The sequence below is a fragment of the Vicugna pacos genome, chromosome 9, assembly GCF_048564905.1.
Source record: "Vicugna pacos chromosome 9, VicPac4, whole genome shotgun sequence".
Lineage (NCBI taxonomy): Eukaryota > Metazoa > Chordata > Mammalia > Artiodactyla > Camelidae > Vicugna > Vicugna pacos.
The window spans coordinates 53,729,472-53,747,827 of NC_132995.1; the positions used below are offsets into that span (position 1 = coordinate 53,729,472).

Consider the following 18,356-nt stretch of genomic DNA (forward strand, 5'->3'; position numbering starts at 1 on the left):
GTTCTTGGACTCTTGACAACCAAGGCCAGTGGGGAGCATCGGAGGAGGGCCAAAGATGGTGCCCTTGAAAATCAAACGTGGGCAGACTTGCATTGATTCTCACCAGAATACCCAGGGCAGGCTTGTCCTTTTCTTTTATATTCCTTTTTTTTTTTCAAAATAACTTTTTCCTGTTACCAAACCAGTACGTGTTTTTGTAGACAATTTAGAGACATCAGAGAAGCCCAAAGGAAAACAGTCATCCGTAGCTTATCTCCCCGTCTCCAGGGGCAGTTACTGAGATTTTCAGTGTATGTCCCTCTGATCCTTTTCCTATGTGTTCATGCATCCTTCTCACCCCCAACAAAGCAGTGGGATCAAATTATAGTTACACAGTGGTTATGTATAGCTGCATCATGATACAGTTGCAGATCATAACATAAATAAGGGCAGAGTCTGAAGTACGACAGACCAGGCAGGGCTCTGCTTCCTGCCAGCGTGGTGACCTCGGGCAAGCCATCTGCTTTCCTGTGCCTCCGTTTTCTCACCTGTGGCACCGGAGTCTCCTAGGGCTGTTGGGAGACTTGATGGGAGACTCTCCTTGCAAGGACACCAGGCCCACCCTAATGACCTAATTTTCATTTTATCACCTCTTTGAAGTCCCTGTCTCCCAGGACAGTCCCATTCTGGGAGTACTGGGGGTTGAAACTGCAACATGTGAATTTTCAGGGGACACAGTTCAGCCCATAACAGAGAGGAATGTGGAAGATTTTACATATGAGGGGCCTGTTGAGAAAAGGAATGTAGACTCAAGAATGAGATACGCCTGGGCCTTCAGAGCCTGGGCTTTCGTGGCTGCCCCACCCTCCTGTCCTCCTGGGGTGCCTTGCGCCTCAGGATGGCGCTGGATGTGAAGACACTGCAGAATCAAGTGATGAGGAATCCCCGGGTGAGGGTGGGGGGTGGCTGCACGGTCACGGCCATCAGCCCCAAACAGCTTGAGTTAATAGCGTCTGCATTTTCTCCTTCAAAGTTTGCAACCTTTTTGGGGAAAAGCTTAATGAAGGGAAATTCCATTGATTTAATGGGAGGGAAATGAAGCAGCTGATTAGGTGGAATTTCCTGGCCTGGCTGGAAAGAAGTCCCAGGACACCAATCACCAATCCTTTGTACCCGTTTAAGAGAAAACAGTCTTGGTGAGAAGCTGGTAGACCTGCCTTTGTTCTCTCTGCCTCTCTTATCCTTGGGAAGGCCTCAGCAGCCCCCGCCACCACTCCAGAGCTGGGAAGGGGGGCTTATTGTGTGGCCCCCACAGGTGGGGGCCTGGTGGGGCAGGGGACCAAGGCAGGCCCCCTGAAGTGCCTTATTCCCCACTGTCGACCCCCCAGGACATCCAACCATAGTTCTCTCTCTCTGCCCAAGGGACCTGCCTGAATTGCACTGTTATAAGTACAGTTGCTCCTCGGTATCAGACCCACCCCAGACGGACACTCAGGGAGTTGGGCAGGGCAGACACGTGGACCTGCCCTCTGGGGTCCTGACGCCCACTGGAGGGTAACAACAGCAACTGTGAGGATGACACAAGGGTCACCATGTCCCTGGCACACGTAGTCAGCACTGTGCGTGATTCTGATATTTTGTGACTCATTTCTGAGTCATTCATTTACTACATATTCATGGTGCCAGGACGTGTACTGGGATCTGTGGGCATCAAGATGATGCACTTCCAGAGGGAAAAGGCTGGTCCAGGGGGGCACGTAGGTCTGACGGTACTTGGGGCTGCTGCACTGCTCGCCAGCTGGGTGTCCTCAGGCCGGCAGTCTCCTGGCACCTCGGTCCCTGCTCTGTCTGCTGTGAGCATTAGATGAGAATATGTGCAAAGCATTCACCCAGTGGCACGTAATCAGTGTCTGATGGAGCCACTGGCCCTCATTGCTGTGACGTAACCTCTAAGGCCTGCTCATGAGCCCTCACGATGTCCCAGGCACTGGGACCTGGCAGTGAACATACCGCCTGATCTCTGCCCTCCTGGGACTTATCATCTCAGTGGGAGACAGTGCAGACTAACAACTTCGGTAGCAGGGCACAGGCATCACCATTATGCTGGGAGGTGCTGGGAGCTGAGTACACTAAGCAGGGCCCCATCTTACTTTCCAGAGGTGGCTTGGTGATGTGGCTCCTGCAGGGTTGTTTGGATGCCCTGGGTGGGCCATGCCCCATCCTCCCCTTGTTTAAATGGGACTTCAGAGCCCCTCTGCATAGAGACCAGGGCTGAGGAATTTCCCCAGAGCCTTTTCCCATTAGGGACTATGGGAACCCAGCCTAGGGTGGGAGGATTGTTCTGTCCTTAATGTCTGCCGGGACCCTGGAATGGTCACGGTGATCCCAAGTGAGATGTGGACAATGAACATACAGCAACCCATTCACAGCAAACTGCATTCTAGATTTAGGGAATCCTTTGGTCAAACAATCAAAACCTCCTGAACAGAATTATCAGTACACAGGGTCAAAAGTTGGTTCTGCTTCATGATGGCTTTGGTTTAGCAATAGTACTTTCCTAGAAGAGGATTTCTTGAAAGTTCTGAAAGATGACCATGCAGAATTGGGACAACGTAAGAGGACAGGCACCTTCTCTCTCACACACATACCCATGAAGGAGGGGAAGGAAAAGGGTCCAGAAGAGCTTTTAACGTTGGGACTGGAGTTTGTCCAAATATTCTCAGTAAGAAGCTGGACATCTTGATGAAAATAAGTTCAGGATGTTTTCTTAGACTAGGAGTATTTTTTAAGACAGATTTCACAATGAGATTGGGAAATATACCAAACAATGACAGACAACATTCTTGGTGACTTGGTTTTAACAAACACAAGGTATATACAGAGGTAGATGGTGTATATATGGATGGACTCTCATCCAGATATTCAGCTAGCATTTACGGGGCTGCTCCTGCCTGCTGGGCACTGCCCTAGGGGCTTGGGCCACATCAGAAACAGAAGAGACCAAAATCCTCATGCTCAAGGGCTTCCATCTACTTTCCCAGATGGACACTGCAAGCCACATATGGGATTCTAAAGTTTCTAGTAACCACAATAAAAGGAAACAGAAGGGAAAATTTGAAGTATATTTTATTTAATCCATTGTATCAAAAACTTATTTCAATTTGGATTAATAGATGGATTATTGGTAAGAAACTTGCATTCTTTTTTCATAAGAGCTGGGAGATCTAGTGTGTACTTTATATGCAGAGGACGTGCCAGTTTGGGTCAGCTGCATTTCAGGCACTCAGTAGCCACTGTGAGCTCTGGGAATCTCTAGAGTTGGGTGTCTGAAAATCTCTCGACATGTCTGAGAACTCTGAGAAGCAGAAACCAGTGAGCTGTTATTTCCAGGTCGAATGAGCTCTGTACTCTCCCCGAAGCTGGCTGGACCAGAGCTGGGCTGGTTTCCTCTGCCATCGTCCCTCCTCCCGCCCTGCCTCCATTTCCCAGTGCTCTAAGATCTGTACACATGTGGGCTCATATAATCCTCCCAACAGCCCCATGAGATGGGAACTACGGTTATCCTCATTTTAAGGAAAGGGAGGCACAGAGAGGTTAGGCAACTTGCCCGAGGTCACCCAGCAAACAAGTGGCAGAGCTGGGACTTGAACTCCGGCCACTTGCTTCATCATCCATGCTCTTAATCAGCACATGTGATTCCTCACTGCAGACAAGTTGTTGAACTTGGGGCACAGGCCCTTCTCGGAAAGGGTCAGTGTGAGCCTGACAGTGCTAAGATACACTTGTTGGTAACTTTAAAAATATTTATTAGAAAAGAAATACATACTTACTATTTAAATGATATGTCTAGAGGTTAGAAAAAAAAAAAAGTTCCTGCAGGCGCCCTATTAACCTCTGCCATTGCTCATTTATAGCTTCTCCAGGCTGTTTTTCCTCTGTGCATGTATGACACACATAAAATCAAAATGGAGATCATGTTATACATACTGCTCTGAAATTTTTTTCCCCAAAAATTATTTTCTGTTTTATGAAATAAGATGAGGAGGTTTGACGATTCCTTGGGGTTTGGGCTTTCGTGTGGATAATTCATTCATCACTGGGGTGTATCCACCGTGTGGCAGACGCGTCCTTGTTTTCTTGATGGGAGGATGAGGTTTAAACCTAGTGGGGGTGACAGTGTCCGTAGCCCGTGGCTCTGAGCTCCGGATAAACATGCGCCTCTGACCCGGATGCTTTTCCTGGATGAGTTCATTCACTTTCTGCTGTATCCCTGGGGAGGGGGTACTTTTGTAAACCCTGTTTTACAGATGTGGGAACTAAGGCTCAGAGAAATGGGTTAACCAGTCCATGGTCCCACAGATAAGATCTGAAAGTGTGTCTGTCTGACTCTTGAATTTTTTTGGAAAATCAGTAGAGGGTGACACTCTGAGAGAATAGGGTTAGAATATTTAAAATATATATATTTTTAAAAATATACATATATACAACACACACACACATATAAATACACATATGTACCTGTATACGTATTTCTGTGTTTTTTAGTGGAGGTACTGGGGATTGAACCCAGGACCTTGTGCATGCTAAGCATGCACTCTACCACTGAGCTACACCCACCCCCATGATATTTCTTTATAATAAAAAAGAAATTGCACGTTTAAAAGCCAGAAAAGCAATCAGATGTTCTCTTCTGCCATTGTTTTATCGCTGAGTTCCATGAGTTCCGTGTGGTAGGCTCTAGCTGTGGTGGACAGCTCCTCCGTCCCTCCCAGGACAGATCACCCCGCACCTGGACTTGCCAGCAGCCTTCTCTCCTTAATCCAGTCTGTGTTGTGTGGTGCTGAATGGGGATCACTTCCTCCCTGAGTAATTCTCACTGACAGCGGTGAGCCTCCAGGATGCAGCCTTGTTCGTGGCTCCTCCTGGACCTGTAGCCTCCCACCTCCCAAGGGCTCCCAGCATCTGAGCCCCCGCCACTACGATGTGGGGCTGGCCAGTGTCATCCTCAGGGATGATGTGGCCACAGCCTGTCCATTTAGGAAAATGGTTAGGAAAGCATCCCAGAGCATCAGCACACCTGCGTCCACATTGCAGTGGCACCCAGAACAGGTGTTTGATTTGGGGCAAATCGCGTCACCTCTCAGAGCCTTGATGCCCTTTCTGTAGGTGGGAAGAACCCTAGAGGTCTTGTGCAGGGGAGGGGGCTGCGAGGGATGGTTGGGTAAGGTGACGTGCAGGACGGAGGCAGCATCTGTGGTATAGTGGTGTGTGTGCCGGAGAGGTGAATGCTGGTGCCGGCGGCAGGGGAATGGCTGTGAGCAGGCTGGGGACCACTCACCAGGGCTGAGTGGGTGACACTACCTGAGGCTACAGACACTCAGCATCTCCCAGAGAGCACGTCACATTTCATCAGATACATCAGCCATCCTGTGCACCAAGTCAGCCACGGAGGATGCCCCAGAACCTTCCCAGGCCAGTTCAGGTCCTTTCCCAGTTCTGCAAGGAATTTTTGTACTGATTTTCCCTCCCCTCTCCCCGACTCTCCTCTGTCCCTTCCTTCCTTCCTTCTTTCCTTTCTTTCTTTCCTTATCCCTTTCTTCCTTTTTAGCCTCCTTTTTACAATAAGATTAAAGAAATGTCAAGAAACAGTGAAAATAATTTTAAGAAATTACTATCACAGAAAATCCCACACCCAGAAACGACCACTGTAAATGTTCTGGTATGTTTCTGTTCGGATTTTTTTTTCTGTTTACCCACTAACAACTTACTCCTTACTTTGTTTTGTCTTTTGTTTTTGTTTTTACAAAAAAGGATCGAATTGTCTGCTTCGTTCTGTAATTTTTTTTTCAGTCAGCAACAGGTTGTGAGTGTCTTTCTAATATTTCTTGTGTCTGATACAGCCATACTATCATTTCCATGTCCACGCTATCCCATTATATGGATAGATCACCATTTCTTGTATTTATTTTTTAAACTGAAGTATAGTTGATTCACAATATTATATAAGTTACAGGTGTACAATATAGTGATTTATAAGTTTTAAAGATTATACTTCACTTATAGTTATTATTAGAATATTGGCTATTTCCCTGTGTTGTACAGTATATCCTTGTAGCTTATTTTGTACCGAAGAGTTTGTACCTCTTAATCCCCTATCCCCATTGCACCCCCTCTCCCTTCCCCCTCCCTACTGGGAACCACTAGTCTGTTTTCAATATCTGTGAGTCTACTTCTTTTTCATTATATTCACTAGTTTGTTGTACTTTTTATATTCCACGTGTAAGTGATAACATACAGAATTTGTATTTGTACTTGTGTCCCTTAGCAAAATGCTCTCCATCTATGTTGTTGCAAATGGCAAAATTTCATTCTTTTTATGGCTAAGTAGTATTCCATTGTGTATAGATACCACATCTTCTTTATCCATTCACCTGTTGATGGACACTTAGGTTGCTTCCATGTCTTGGCAATTGTAAGTAATGCTGGTATGAACACTAGGGTGCATGTATCTTTTTGAATTGGTGTTTTTGGTTTTTTTGGATATATGTCCAGTTGTGGGATTGCTGGGTCATATGGTAGTTCTATCTTTAGTTTTTTGAGGAACCTCCATACTGATTTCCATAGTGGCTGTACCAATTTACCTTCCCACCAGCAGTGTACAAGGGTTCCCTCTTTCCACACCCTTGATAACATTTGTTCTTCGCATTCTTGTTGATGATAGCCATTCTGACAGGTGTGATACACCATCACATCTTTACCTAGTTCCTTTTTTTTCTTTTACTGCTTTAAGCAACACAGCAAAGAACATTTTTGCACAAGCCTGTGCATTTTCTCAACAGTTTTCTTGGGTAACTTCCTTTTAGTAGAATAGCCACAGCTGCCAAATTGACCTCTTTCTGTGATGCAGTCTGTTTCTCTCCTGTTTAAACCCTACCCCCCACCCCTTGGGTTTCCACCAAGATAAGAATAAAGCACCTGCTCCTTACCAGGCAAGGTCAGACCTGATGCCACCCACCCACTTCTCCACCCTCTGGCTCATCCTCCTCCTCACCCCAGAAGTGCCCCTCCCTAGCCTTCCCTTTGTCCCTTGGACATCAAGATCATTCGCACCTCAGGGCCTTTGCACCTGCTGGTATCGGACCCTGGACCCTCCCAGCTCCTATATACCCCCAGGCTGCCCCTCATTATTCAGATCTACACACAAATCCCACCTCCCCAAGGAAGCATCCTCCTACTGATCCTCCTACTGTTGAGTCTCTAGCCGCCCTCCTCCCCCATCTAATCTGGTTTTGTTAACCCTACATCCCCGACACCCAACCCAACACCCGCAACAGAGGAGGTGTCCAGTGAACACGGCTGAATGACAAATTATTGAGTTCAGCTCTTTGTTCAGAATTGGTTGTAGGATTTTTTTTAATGCCCTTTATGAAAATTGTCCAATACCTGTTGTGAAAATGGTCCAGAAACGTGGTGTCAATTTAGATTCCTTTCATGTACCAACTGATCCAACAAGAGCATCAGAGGGTAAGATTGTGGAAAAGGAGGTTATTTTGTAATTTATCAAATCATACTTGTTTTTCATCAAACATGCACAACTGTCAACTTTCCTAGCAGAACTGGAGCTTAGTAAAGGTTTGAAGCATGAACAGGAGGGACCCACCTTGCCTGAGGCCATGGAGGGGACCACACCTGGTCATCGCACTGTCTGATGTGTTAAGACACACACACCCAGTTAAGTGGGGCCTGCTCTTGCCTTTGCGGTGGGTGGGCTGTTCAGTGGGGAGGCTTGGTATGACCAGGCAGGACCTCCAGGAGCTTTAAGGTACTTGTCTGGACAACAGCCTGTGCAGCCCCTTGTCCCTGGGTGGTTTGGGGTCCTATGGATGGGAGGACCCACTGCCCCATCTGTTAGAATTTGCAGTAGTAAATCAGAGACACAGAAGCTGGTAATTTTCCCCAGCGTGGCTTCCTACCGTGTGGAAGAGCCAACTGCTTTGTTGTGGCTCTGAGTGGTTCTCCTAGACTATTCATCTGGGTAGAGAATCCAGGGAAATCTTATAGCCCAGATGCCTGAGGAGGACCCTGGAATCTGAGCTTTCCAGAAACCAGCAGGGCAGCGGGGTAACCCCCACACCCGTGCGTCCACCCTCTCCCTCCGCAGAGTCCGTGGGGACCTGCTGGCACAAAGCTGCCTTGGCTGAACACCCTGCTGTGTCTGGGCTCCTAGCCCTCCCCCACAGCCCCCTCTTGCCAAGGGCTCCCATCTGATACACACGTCAAAAGTTCAGTCCCAGGGTAGCCAAACACGTGAAGATGAAAGGGGGAAAACAGGCAGGAATTCCAAGCAGCCCGCCCCAAGGACCGCCCACTCTGCCGAGCAGTCAGTGAGGGCAGGGGCCATCTGTCTCATCCGGCAGTTCCCAAACTGGGTCCCTTTCGCTGGAGAAGGGAATTCTGAAGGAAACTGTTCATAAATCACGGCCGGGCTGTTAGTCTTATGCTAAAACTCATTCATAAGGAGCAAAATGCAAATTAAAACTATATCTGGTTAAAAAAAAAAAACTGCATCAGGATGCCACTCCCTGGTTTAGACTGACTGAGAACAGGAAGCACCGGGCTCAACAGGCTGCCTCATGCCTGGGCGAGAGGAGGTGTCAACCTGGGTAAACCTTACGGAGTGCAAGTTGGCATATCGTCCAAATTACAACTGAATGTATCCTTTGATGGGGTAATTCCGCTCCAGATGCAGACAGTTCCAGGGACCAGGTTATTCTCCGTAGCACTGTTTGCAAAAGCAGAAGATTAGAAACGACTAAATATCCATCTACAGGGACCCAGTTAACTATATCATAATCGTTTCATGCAATGGAATACTATGCAGTTGAATAAAAAGCACGAAGAAGCTGTTTATGCACAGAAGCTACGACAGTGACTGAAAGAGGGAAGAGAACAAAAGTTGATAAGTATGTGGAGAGGCCGGAGGTCCCTCGTGCATTGTTGGTGGGAATGTAAATGGTCCCGCTGCTTTGGAAAACAGTTTGGCAGTTTTTTAAAACATGAACATATGTTTAAAATACAACCTAGTAATTCCACTCCTAGGTATATACCCTAAAGAATTTGAAAACATATGTTCACACAAAAACTGATACACATGTTTGTAGCAACATTATTTAAAATTGCCAAAAATGGAATCTAAATGTCCATCAACTGAGGAAGGGATAAATGATAGATGATCTATCCCTATAATGGAATATTGCTTGGAAACAAAAGGAATGAAGTTCTGACCATGTGACAGCTTGGAGGAACCTCAAAAACATTATGCTAATAACAGAAGCCACTCACGGAAAGCCACACATTGTATGATTCCATCTACGTGAAATGTCCAGAATAGGCAAATCCATAGAAACAGAAATTGCCAGGGGAATTGATTATAAATGAGCATAGAAGATCTTTTGAGGGTGACTGGAATGATCTAAAACTGGATTGTGGAGATGATTGGCTCAACCTAAAAGAATCACTAAAAATCACTGAATTGTACATTTCAAAGTGTGAATTTCCTGGCATGTTATATCTCAGTGAAGCTTTTTTTTTTTTTTAAAAAAAAAGGCCTTCAGTTAGCTGAAGGATATAACTCCTCTCCTGAGAGGGTCATTTTAACTGGCTGTGTGACCTGACCTTGAAGTCACTTAAATTCTCATTGCCTACAGAATAGGGACACTGACGGCTCCACCGTGGGAAGGAGGTAAAGGCAATATAGACAATTCTTTGCACAAAGTCTGAGCCCGATTGGTGTGCCCATTCTGGTAACAGCAGTACAGGCATTATTGTTATAATGCCATTCTATTAATTGGTCAAGCATATGGCCACTATTTGGGCTGACATGTGGTAGCAAAAACCAGGCGGAAGTCTGGGAAGCCGAGTTCAGTTCAGACAGATGGGGGCCAGCAAATCCTGGAGTTAACAGAAATGCCTGAACAACGCTGACCTCGATTCAGACCCAGGCCCACCTGCAGAGGCAGAGGGCTTTGCCAGCTGTTGCCGCCCAGGGCAGGCTCTGATCCCAGCAGCTTCGGAATGTGTCCTTCAGCCGCAGTTCTCCAGCTGCGGGGACACTGGAACAACCAGCCCTCACCCCGCCAGCTCCATCCCTTTATGAGGTCCTCAGATTTTTCAGTAACAGCCCTCTCCCTTCTTTTTCAGCTTGAGGACTCCCCGGGACGGGAAGGCCTTCCGCATCTTTGCCGTCAGGCAGTGAACTTCCAGGGCAGGGGAGAAGGGGGCGTCTTCAAGAGGGCTTTGGGGTTTCTCTTTTTATTTTTATTTTGTCATTTGGGGGGTGGGCCGGGGATATAGAGAGTCAGGAAACTCCCTTTGAATGGTTTTCAGTGTCACATCCCCCATGCCTCGGTCCCAGTTCCACCCAGTGGATAAGCGGAGTCCTTGGGGTCCTGAGCAGACAGCTGGCAACCATCCCACTGGGGGTCTCCACCAGGGGACACGCTCTGCATGCATTACCTGAGGCGTCCCTCCCCACGCATCCTTTTGTGGGTTGGGGAGAGGATTCCAAACCCGTGGAGACAGTAAAGGACTTGGAGCTCACACTGTGAGGCATTCGGGGGCATGAGAAGAGGTGAACTGAAAATACTCAGGGGGAGTTTCGAGAATGGAGTAGAAGGTAGCTATTTAAAACATTAAAAAATACAATCCGTCCCTACCAATGGAGAAAAATGGGTTTAATGTTTGCTGGTCAGACAAATGGGCCGGAACAAGGGGGCTCTGCCCTGGCACCTGTCCTGCTCCCATCCTGCGTGCAGGCTGGTTCTCTAACACAGCAGTGCTGGTTTATTTAGAGTTCAACAGTAACTCTAGAGGTGTATCTTGTCTTAGTCCTTCCCTTCGTCCACGTGGCCTGTCTGTTTGCTGCCGTGACCTTTGGTCTCATTGAGGACTAAGGAACCAGGACCCTTCCTCCCCTCCACCTCCTGTGGCTCACGCCTCGCCCAGACTAATTTACATCTCTCACCAGGGTCTTTGCTTGGCAAGCAATTCTGTTTGAAGCCCACTTTTATTTTTAAACTCCTCATCTCTGTTGATTCCACTGAGTTGTCTAAGAATGGCCAAAGAAGGGCTGTTTTGTTGCTGCTTAAAAAAAAAAAAGGCAATTAATTGTGCCGATTTCCCCAGCCATCGGGTGACCTGTTTTTTAGCAATGGGAGGAATGGATTCATTCCTTTCTACATTCCTCGCCGAGGTTAGCAGCTCTGGGAAGAGGAACAGCCTGTGGTTATGAAACCGTCCTGCGGCGTAATAACAACAAGAGATGGTGACACACTAGAAGGATTTCTCTTCCTGTTTTTGTGGAACTGCTCTTGCCAAATGTTCCCGAGGCTCCGAGGAGTGCGGTGCTCCCTGGCTCCCATCAGTGTATATAAAACTTCTTCCTAAGCCTAGACTCAAAACCCACAGTGAAACAAAATACCCTTTTGTAAATAGCATTTCTTTGCAGAAGGTAAAATTCTACCCTCCACCACCAGGCTAACCAATATATTATTACTTTTGTGAATGCCGGTTTCAAATGTGAATTCACCCTCCATCAAAATATTTCGAAGGCGAAAAAACTAGCAGAAAGTGAAAAGATAGTCTGGACAAGGAACTCTACCTGGAGGATGAAGTTGGTGGGATGTTTGAGTGTGTCGCTCATTAGTGCAGAAATGAAGGTAATTAGCTTTCCCCTATTTAGGGAGTTTGTAGAAGCAGCGAACCCCCTAGTTTGACAAAACTGAAATTAGCAGGAGTGTGTTTTTGCTGTGTGCACTGTGGGCTTGTAATTCACAAGCACTGACTGTTCAACTCCAAATGTCAGAGCGGAAGAATTTGGTCAGCCTGTCTGATACTGTGTCTAGCTCCCGCCAAAGATCTGAGTCCTTGGAAACTTCTGAGTGCTAGATATTATGCTGTTGGGCTTCTGCTGGTCACCAACCTTTTATGGCCGTGGCCACGTCCAGACTGCAAGGTTGGGGTTTTAGAATTAGTGATGATCCAGGGGAATTTCAGTGAGTCTGCTTTTGAAGCATCCTTCCGGAGGGAAAATATGCAACTTCTGATATGAGTTGACCCTATCATTTGAAGATAAAACTGCGTGCCTCATTAACCGGCCCATTTGATGGGCTAGAAACTCCTCATCCAGAGCCAGACCTTGCTGTCTTTTTCACCCTCACAAACATTTTGAAACTGGAATCCTTTTTCCTCCAAAAGTGGACACAGGGCTACAAAGCATAAGCCCTTGTCATCAGAGACCACCTCTAATTTGGTGTGTTTTATAGGACCCATCGTGTAATCAACACTTCACCCATAAAAAGATGATAAATCAAAGAACAACCACAACAAAAATAATAAATCAGGCCAACAGTATTACTGGGCCCCCAAATGAAAAGTTTCTGTTTCCTTCCGATTTTTGCCCCATTGTGTTCTGATTTATCATACTGTCTGTAGGCTCACTCAGCCCGCAGCTTACGTGTGTGCTTTTTTCTATGAAAAATGATGTATTTTACTACTTCCTGTGTACAAAAGTTTACTGTAAAGTTTTCGTGTGCTTCGCATGAACAGGGACCACGTTGCTGTTGTTTCAATAAAACTGGTTTGATTTCTAAAATGTCTCTGTGACGTATCTCTTATGGACAGATGGGAACCGCTTGTGGAATAAAAATGTTTAAAACCTCCTTGCGGGCTCTTAGTTATTTGGCTTACGCCACTCCTCCCAGGAACGAGGCGCACAGGCACGGAGGTGCTCATGGGTTTGGAGAGCCACTCGGAGACCTCCACCTCGTATCTGAGATCAGAGCTGTCCCTTAAAGTGTGTGAATCACGTGGGGGCAGAGGATTTACCGAAATGCAGATTCTGATCCAACAGGTCAGGGATGGGGCCTGAGAGTCTACATTTTTCAGGAGCTCCCTGTGATGTTAATGACGCCGGCCCCCTGAATCATTCTCTGAGCAGCAGTGAGTGTGACAGGCTCAACTTCGTTCTGTCACCATCGCAGTCAGCTCAGACTGCTGTGACAAAACACCACAGACCGGGGTGGGGGGGCTTAAACCACAGAGATGTGTTTCCTCATAGCTCTGGAGGCTAGAAGTCCAAGATCAAGGGCTGCAGTGCTGGTTTCTCCTGCGGCCTGTCTCTGTGGCTTGCAGACGACTGCCTTCTCACTGAGTTCCCTCCTCTGTTGAGCATCTCTGGTGTCTCTTCCTTGTCTTATGAGGACACAGGTCCTCTAGGGTTAGGGCCCCACCCTTTCGACTCCATTTAACCTTGATTATCTCCTTAAAAGGCTCCATCTCCAAATACAGTCAGCTTGGGATTAGGACTGTAACGTATTAATTTGGGAGGGGGGGACCCAATTCAGTGCATAACAGACACCTTCTTACCAGGCATCAGCCCCTTTTTGTCTGAGTGAGTCCGATGTTCCCGTGTGTTCCAAGCTCCATCACCCACAAGCGATTTCAGGGGTGCCTGGCTGACTTTTCCATCTCACCATCCATGTTCTGCCGTTGCTTTCCCAGTCCTGTGTATGACAAGTGCTGCTCACTTTCACAGGTGACATGGTTGGCTTTCCTTTTTAACAAATATACTTAAGGCTTTTAAAATGTTGATTTTAAAATATTACATAAGCAATCCTAATTTTTTACACCAAACCAAAAGCTGTCTGAGATTACCACTTAAAGAATCTTTTAGACTCTTAAAAAAGATAAATTTGGTGCCAAAGCCCCAGGTTTTGAAAACCTTGTGCCATTCCTTTTCCTCTTTCATCTTGGCCAACTAAGCTGGTAGCAGCCTTCGTCCAAGAACCAGGGAGACAAACCATTAAACCAGTTCTTCTGTCAGTGCCTGGCCTGGCTCTGAGGTGGGCAGAAGGCCTCCCTGTGGGCCCTGGCTGCCACCACGCTGGACGGGGATGGGCTGGCTTGTCAGCAAGTAGACTCCTTGCTCAGTTGCTCTTACCTTCTTACACCAGTCGTGGCTGTCGTCCCCAAGGATGTTTCCTCTCCATCCCACTGTCACCAGCCTAAGCCCACTGACCCCTGCCTGACCCAGGAAGGTGGCAAAGGAACTCACTGGTGCCAAGTGCCTAGGATGTGCCAGGACAGACTGGGCACCAAGGCTGCCTCATCAAATAAGCAACTCCTTCAATGACATGCTAATTCAATATATTTGGCAAATATAATTCAAATGCTCCTTTGGTCTTCTTTGTCAAAATGTCAGTTAGGAACGCATTTGGCTGCAGGTAACAGAGACCCAACCACAGTGGAAGGTAGGAGGTCCCGGGATGCAGGAAAGTGACCGGTTTCCTTCCCACTTCCTGCTCTGCCAGCCTCAGCATATGGCATGTGCCCTCATGGTTGAAAGAAGACTGCTTCACCTCCTGCATATCGTAGCTGTTCTGGGAAGGAAGAGACATTGTGAGGGGCAGAAGCCATATGACAGTTGATGGCGCCCTTTTTATCCCAGATATTGTATTCTTCAATTCTGGAATGTCCAGTGGGTCCTTTGCCTAATTTTCGAGTACCCTGTGAAATCTCTCATTTTTTCATTTATCTTAAAGATACTTCTCCTTATGACTTCAGTAGAGATTTAGATCCGCTTGTCCCTGTATCTGGGCCAGTCACCATTGATTGTCTTTTCTCTTGAAGAGGGGTTGGCAAACTTTTCCTTAAAGGACCCAATCAGTAAAAATTTTAGGGTTGTGAGCCATAGCATCTCTGTCACAGTGACTTAACTTTGCGGTTGTAGTGTGAAACCACAGACGCTAAGTGGATAACCTTGACTGTGTTTGAATAAAACTTCATTTTAAAAAGAAACTGGCCAGCCCATGGGCTGTAGTTTGCTGAGGTCTTCTCTTGAGTATGGACACATGTTTTGTTTGTTTGTTTCTTTGTATGTCTAGTAAATTTAGATTATATCTTGGACATTGTGCATAAGGCATCCTGGAGGTTCTAGGTTGTTATATATTGTTTAAGCAGGAAATTAACGTCTGGACTCAAGCTCCACTCCACTGCAGTGGCCTGCAGCTGAAATCACTCTTGGTTCTGGTGGCCTTCGCTGGGCTACTTGGTGTTTGCTCTATGTATGCATGGTTCAGGGGTCAGCCAGAGACTTGTGCAGAGCTTATACCCAGGATTTGGTATCCCCCTTCTGCATCTCTGTCCTTTCTGGAGTTTCCCTCTCACTTTCCAGCTGCTGCATCCTCTGGTTCTTCAAGACTGCAGGCTCCTATTAGGATTTTAGCCATCCCTATATGATGCTGACCAGGACTGTCTTCAGGCAAAAGTTGAAAAACCCTGGAGGTTCACCCAGTGCAGTCCCCTTCCTCCAAATGTGGATTCCCATACTGTTTCTGCCTGCCTTTGCTTCTCTCAGTAACTACTGGGGAGTTGTATTTCATGTTTCGCCTGGAGTTTATGGTTGCCATGTGTAGAATGGTTGGTCTGATTGTACCTACTCTGCCATCCCTGGAAACAGAACACCTGAGTCTGTGACTTAACCAGAAAAACAGTGGAAGACTAGCTTTCCCAGAAATATCAGCCAGTAAAGTTCCACTGACATCTTGTTGTTCAGAATTGGGTCCCACAGTCACTCCTAGCTGCAAGGGAGTTTGAAGAGATGCGTGTTTTACCCTGAGCACATCGCAGATCCAACTGTAAAGGTGGTGCATGAGGAAGAATGGGGAAGGGACCTTGGAGGTAGGTGGTAGCTTACCTGTCTAGACCCCAGGTGTAGTCTCCCAGAACTGCTGTAACAAGTGACCACAAATCCAGTGACTTAAACAACAGAAATGTATTCTCTCACAGTCTGAAGGCTGGAAGTCTGAAACCAAGGTGTGGGCAGGGCCACACTCCTTCTGAAGACTCCAGGGGAGGGTCCTTCCTGCCTTTTCCAGCTTCGGGGAGCTCCACACATTCCTTAGATTGTGACCACATCACTCCAGTCTCTGCCCCAGCTTCACATGGTGGCCGTCTCCCTGAATCTTTTCCTCTTCTTATAAGGACATCAGTCATTAGATTTAGGACAGTTTCATCCAATTTCATTCATTCAATCCAGGACAATTTCATCTCAAGATCCTTAACTAATTACCTCTGCAAAGACCCTATTTCAAAATAAGGTCATATTCTGAGGTTCCAGGAAGACATGTATTTGGCGTGGGGTGGGGGTTACTGTTCAGCCCAATCTAACAAGGAGACACCAGTTCTGCAGGCTGAGCCATGGTAGCCTCACATCTCATCCATGTGACACTCATCTCCCTGGATACTGAGCTTGGTGGACTTGCCACCATTCAGTCTTCCGGGTCTTTGCTTCTGTCTCTCCAAAATTCATCCCCGCTGGGGCAGTGCTCTGGGAATTGGTGAGAGAAGTGGCTTCAGTCTCCAGCCTGTGCTCACCCCTATGTTCCTTTTTCAGCCCCTCATAGTTTGAACCTTTGAAATCTTCCCACTAGGACACTCCTGAGAAGCAGGAAAAGAACCTGGAGCCAGCAGACCTGGGTTCAAATCCCAACTCTACCGCTTATGATCTGTGAAACCTTGGACGGGTTATTCAGCCTTTCTGTGCCTCAGTTTCCCTATATATAAAGTGGAGATAATAATAGTGGTTACTTTGTACAGTTGTTATGAGGCTCAAACAAGTTTTTTTTTTAAGCATTTGGAAGCCTGGCACAGAATAAATGCTATATATGTATTAAGTGGTATACCATTATTTTAACAAACGTATTGTACATTCCTGGGATTTTTTTCCCTCTAGAGCCCCCCACCCCTCCCTGGGCCTCCAGACAGCAGCCCCTTGCTGTTCTGGTTTCTACCTCGAGGAAGACGAGGAAGAAAGGCCACAGCAGAGCGGCAGAAACAAAGGTGAGTTTTTGCTTTTGACTTTCTAGACAGACTTTTTGTTCTTTAACTCTTTATTTTGACATCATTTCAGACTTGCTGAAGAGTCACGAGAATACTATAAAGAATTCCCCTCTACCCTTCATTCTGTTGTGCCAAGATGTGAACATTCACTGTGTTTACCTGATCATTTTCTTTCTCTCTTTTCTTTTCTGAATTACTTAAGGGGGAGTTGCAGACATGAGACCACTTTATCTCTAAATATTTTAGTGTGTATTTCCCAAGAACAAGGACATCGTCTTCCGAGGAAGGAGACATTTTCTTACATAACCCTGGTATCATTATCTGAACCGGGAAATTAATGTGGATGCTTTAAATGATCTAATCTATAGACCTTATTCAGATTTTGCCAGTTGTCCCTGAAATGTCCATTACAGCAAAAGAAAATCTCAGATTGTGAATCACATTCAACGTTCATGTCTCATTAGTGTTCTTGCATAGGGACAAACTCCTCATTTTATCTTTTCTTTTTATCACGTTGACGTTTTTTAAAGATTACTGACCAAGTATTTTGTGGAATGTCCCTCAAATCAAGTTAGTCATGTGTTTCTTCCTTATGAAATTCAGGTGACACATTTTTGGAAGGAATCTCACAGAAGTGACGTTGCGTCCTTCTCAGTGCCTCATACCAGGGGATACCTGTCTATTTGCTGTGTTGCTGTAATGTCAATTTGATCACTTGCTAAAGGTGGTATCTGCCAGATTACTCTGCTGTGAAGTTCCCGTACTTTTTGGTAATAAATAATTATCTCGTGGAGAGATGTATTGAGACTTTGTAAATATCTTATTCCCTGCAAAACCTTCACTCACTAGTTTTAGCCTCTAGTGATGATTCTTCCCTGAAACACGTATTTTATGATGGTTGTCAAATGGTAACTTTTCTAATTATGCTATGCCTTCCACATTTACTAATTGGCACTTCTCCCTTATTTATTTGTTTATTCACACATACATTATATTTTATAAATGTTACATATCTATTACACAAGTTAGATACAAATATATATGTATGTATATTGTTACAGACTATTAATTCTTACTTTATGCAGTGGATTACAATGCTTTTTTTTATTTTGATGCTCAAATCATCCCAGATTTGAGTAGCAGGGGCCCCTTCCAGCTGGCTTTGTGTCCTTTTGACACAGTCCCATCAGTTTTGGCTCAGTTTTCTGGCACAAGAAGGTGTTCCTGGCTCATCTTGTACTTAACTTGCCCCAGTCCTGGAATCAGCCATTTCTCCAAGGAACCCTACTTCCTTTTAGTGGAGACTGTATCTCAATTGACACATGAAGTGCTCCAGTTGAGAAAATAGGTTGAGGAAAATGATGCTCATATCTCAAAAGCCAAATCTCATAGACCACACAACAGGTTTCGGGAGACTCTGGTTCTTCACCCTGCCCAGCCTCTCCACATAGTGGGAGAGCAGAAGCCTAACACCAGGT

The 18,356-nt window shown here is 46.1% G+C and overlaps 1 protein-coding gene across 4 annotated transcripts in view; it reads left to right on the forward strand.

Moving 5' to 3' along the window:
• The window catches only part of CRISPLD2 (cysteine rich secretory protein LCCL domain containing 2), a 100,390-nt gene that overhangs the window by 47,961 nt on the left and 34,073 nt on the right, over nt 1-18,356 (forward strand). For 2 of the 4 annotated variants that reach the window (XM_072967849.1, XM_072967851.1), the window contains exon 15: nt 16,772-16,878. In XM_072967849.1, the coding sequence (XP_072823950.1) occupies nt 16,772-16,878 (107 nt within the window). Of the gene's footprint in view, nt 1-10,179; nt 12,699-16,771; nt 16,879-17,481; nt 17,532-18,356 lie in introns of those variants that run through there. The other 2 variants (XM_072967850.1, XM_072967852.1) reach the window with 2 other exon arrangements.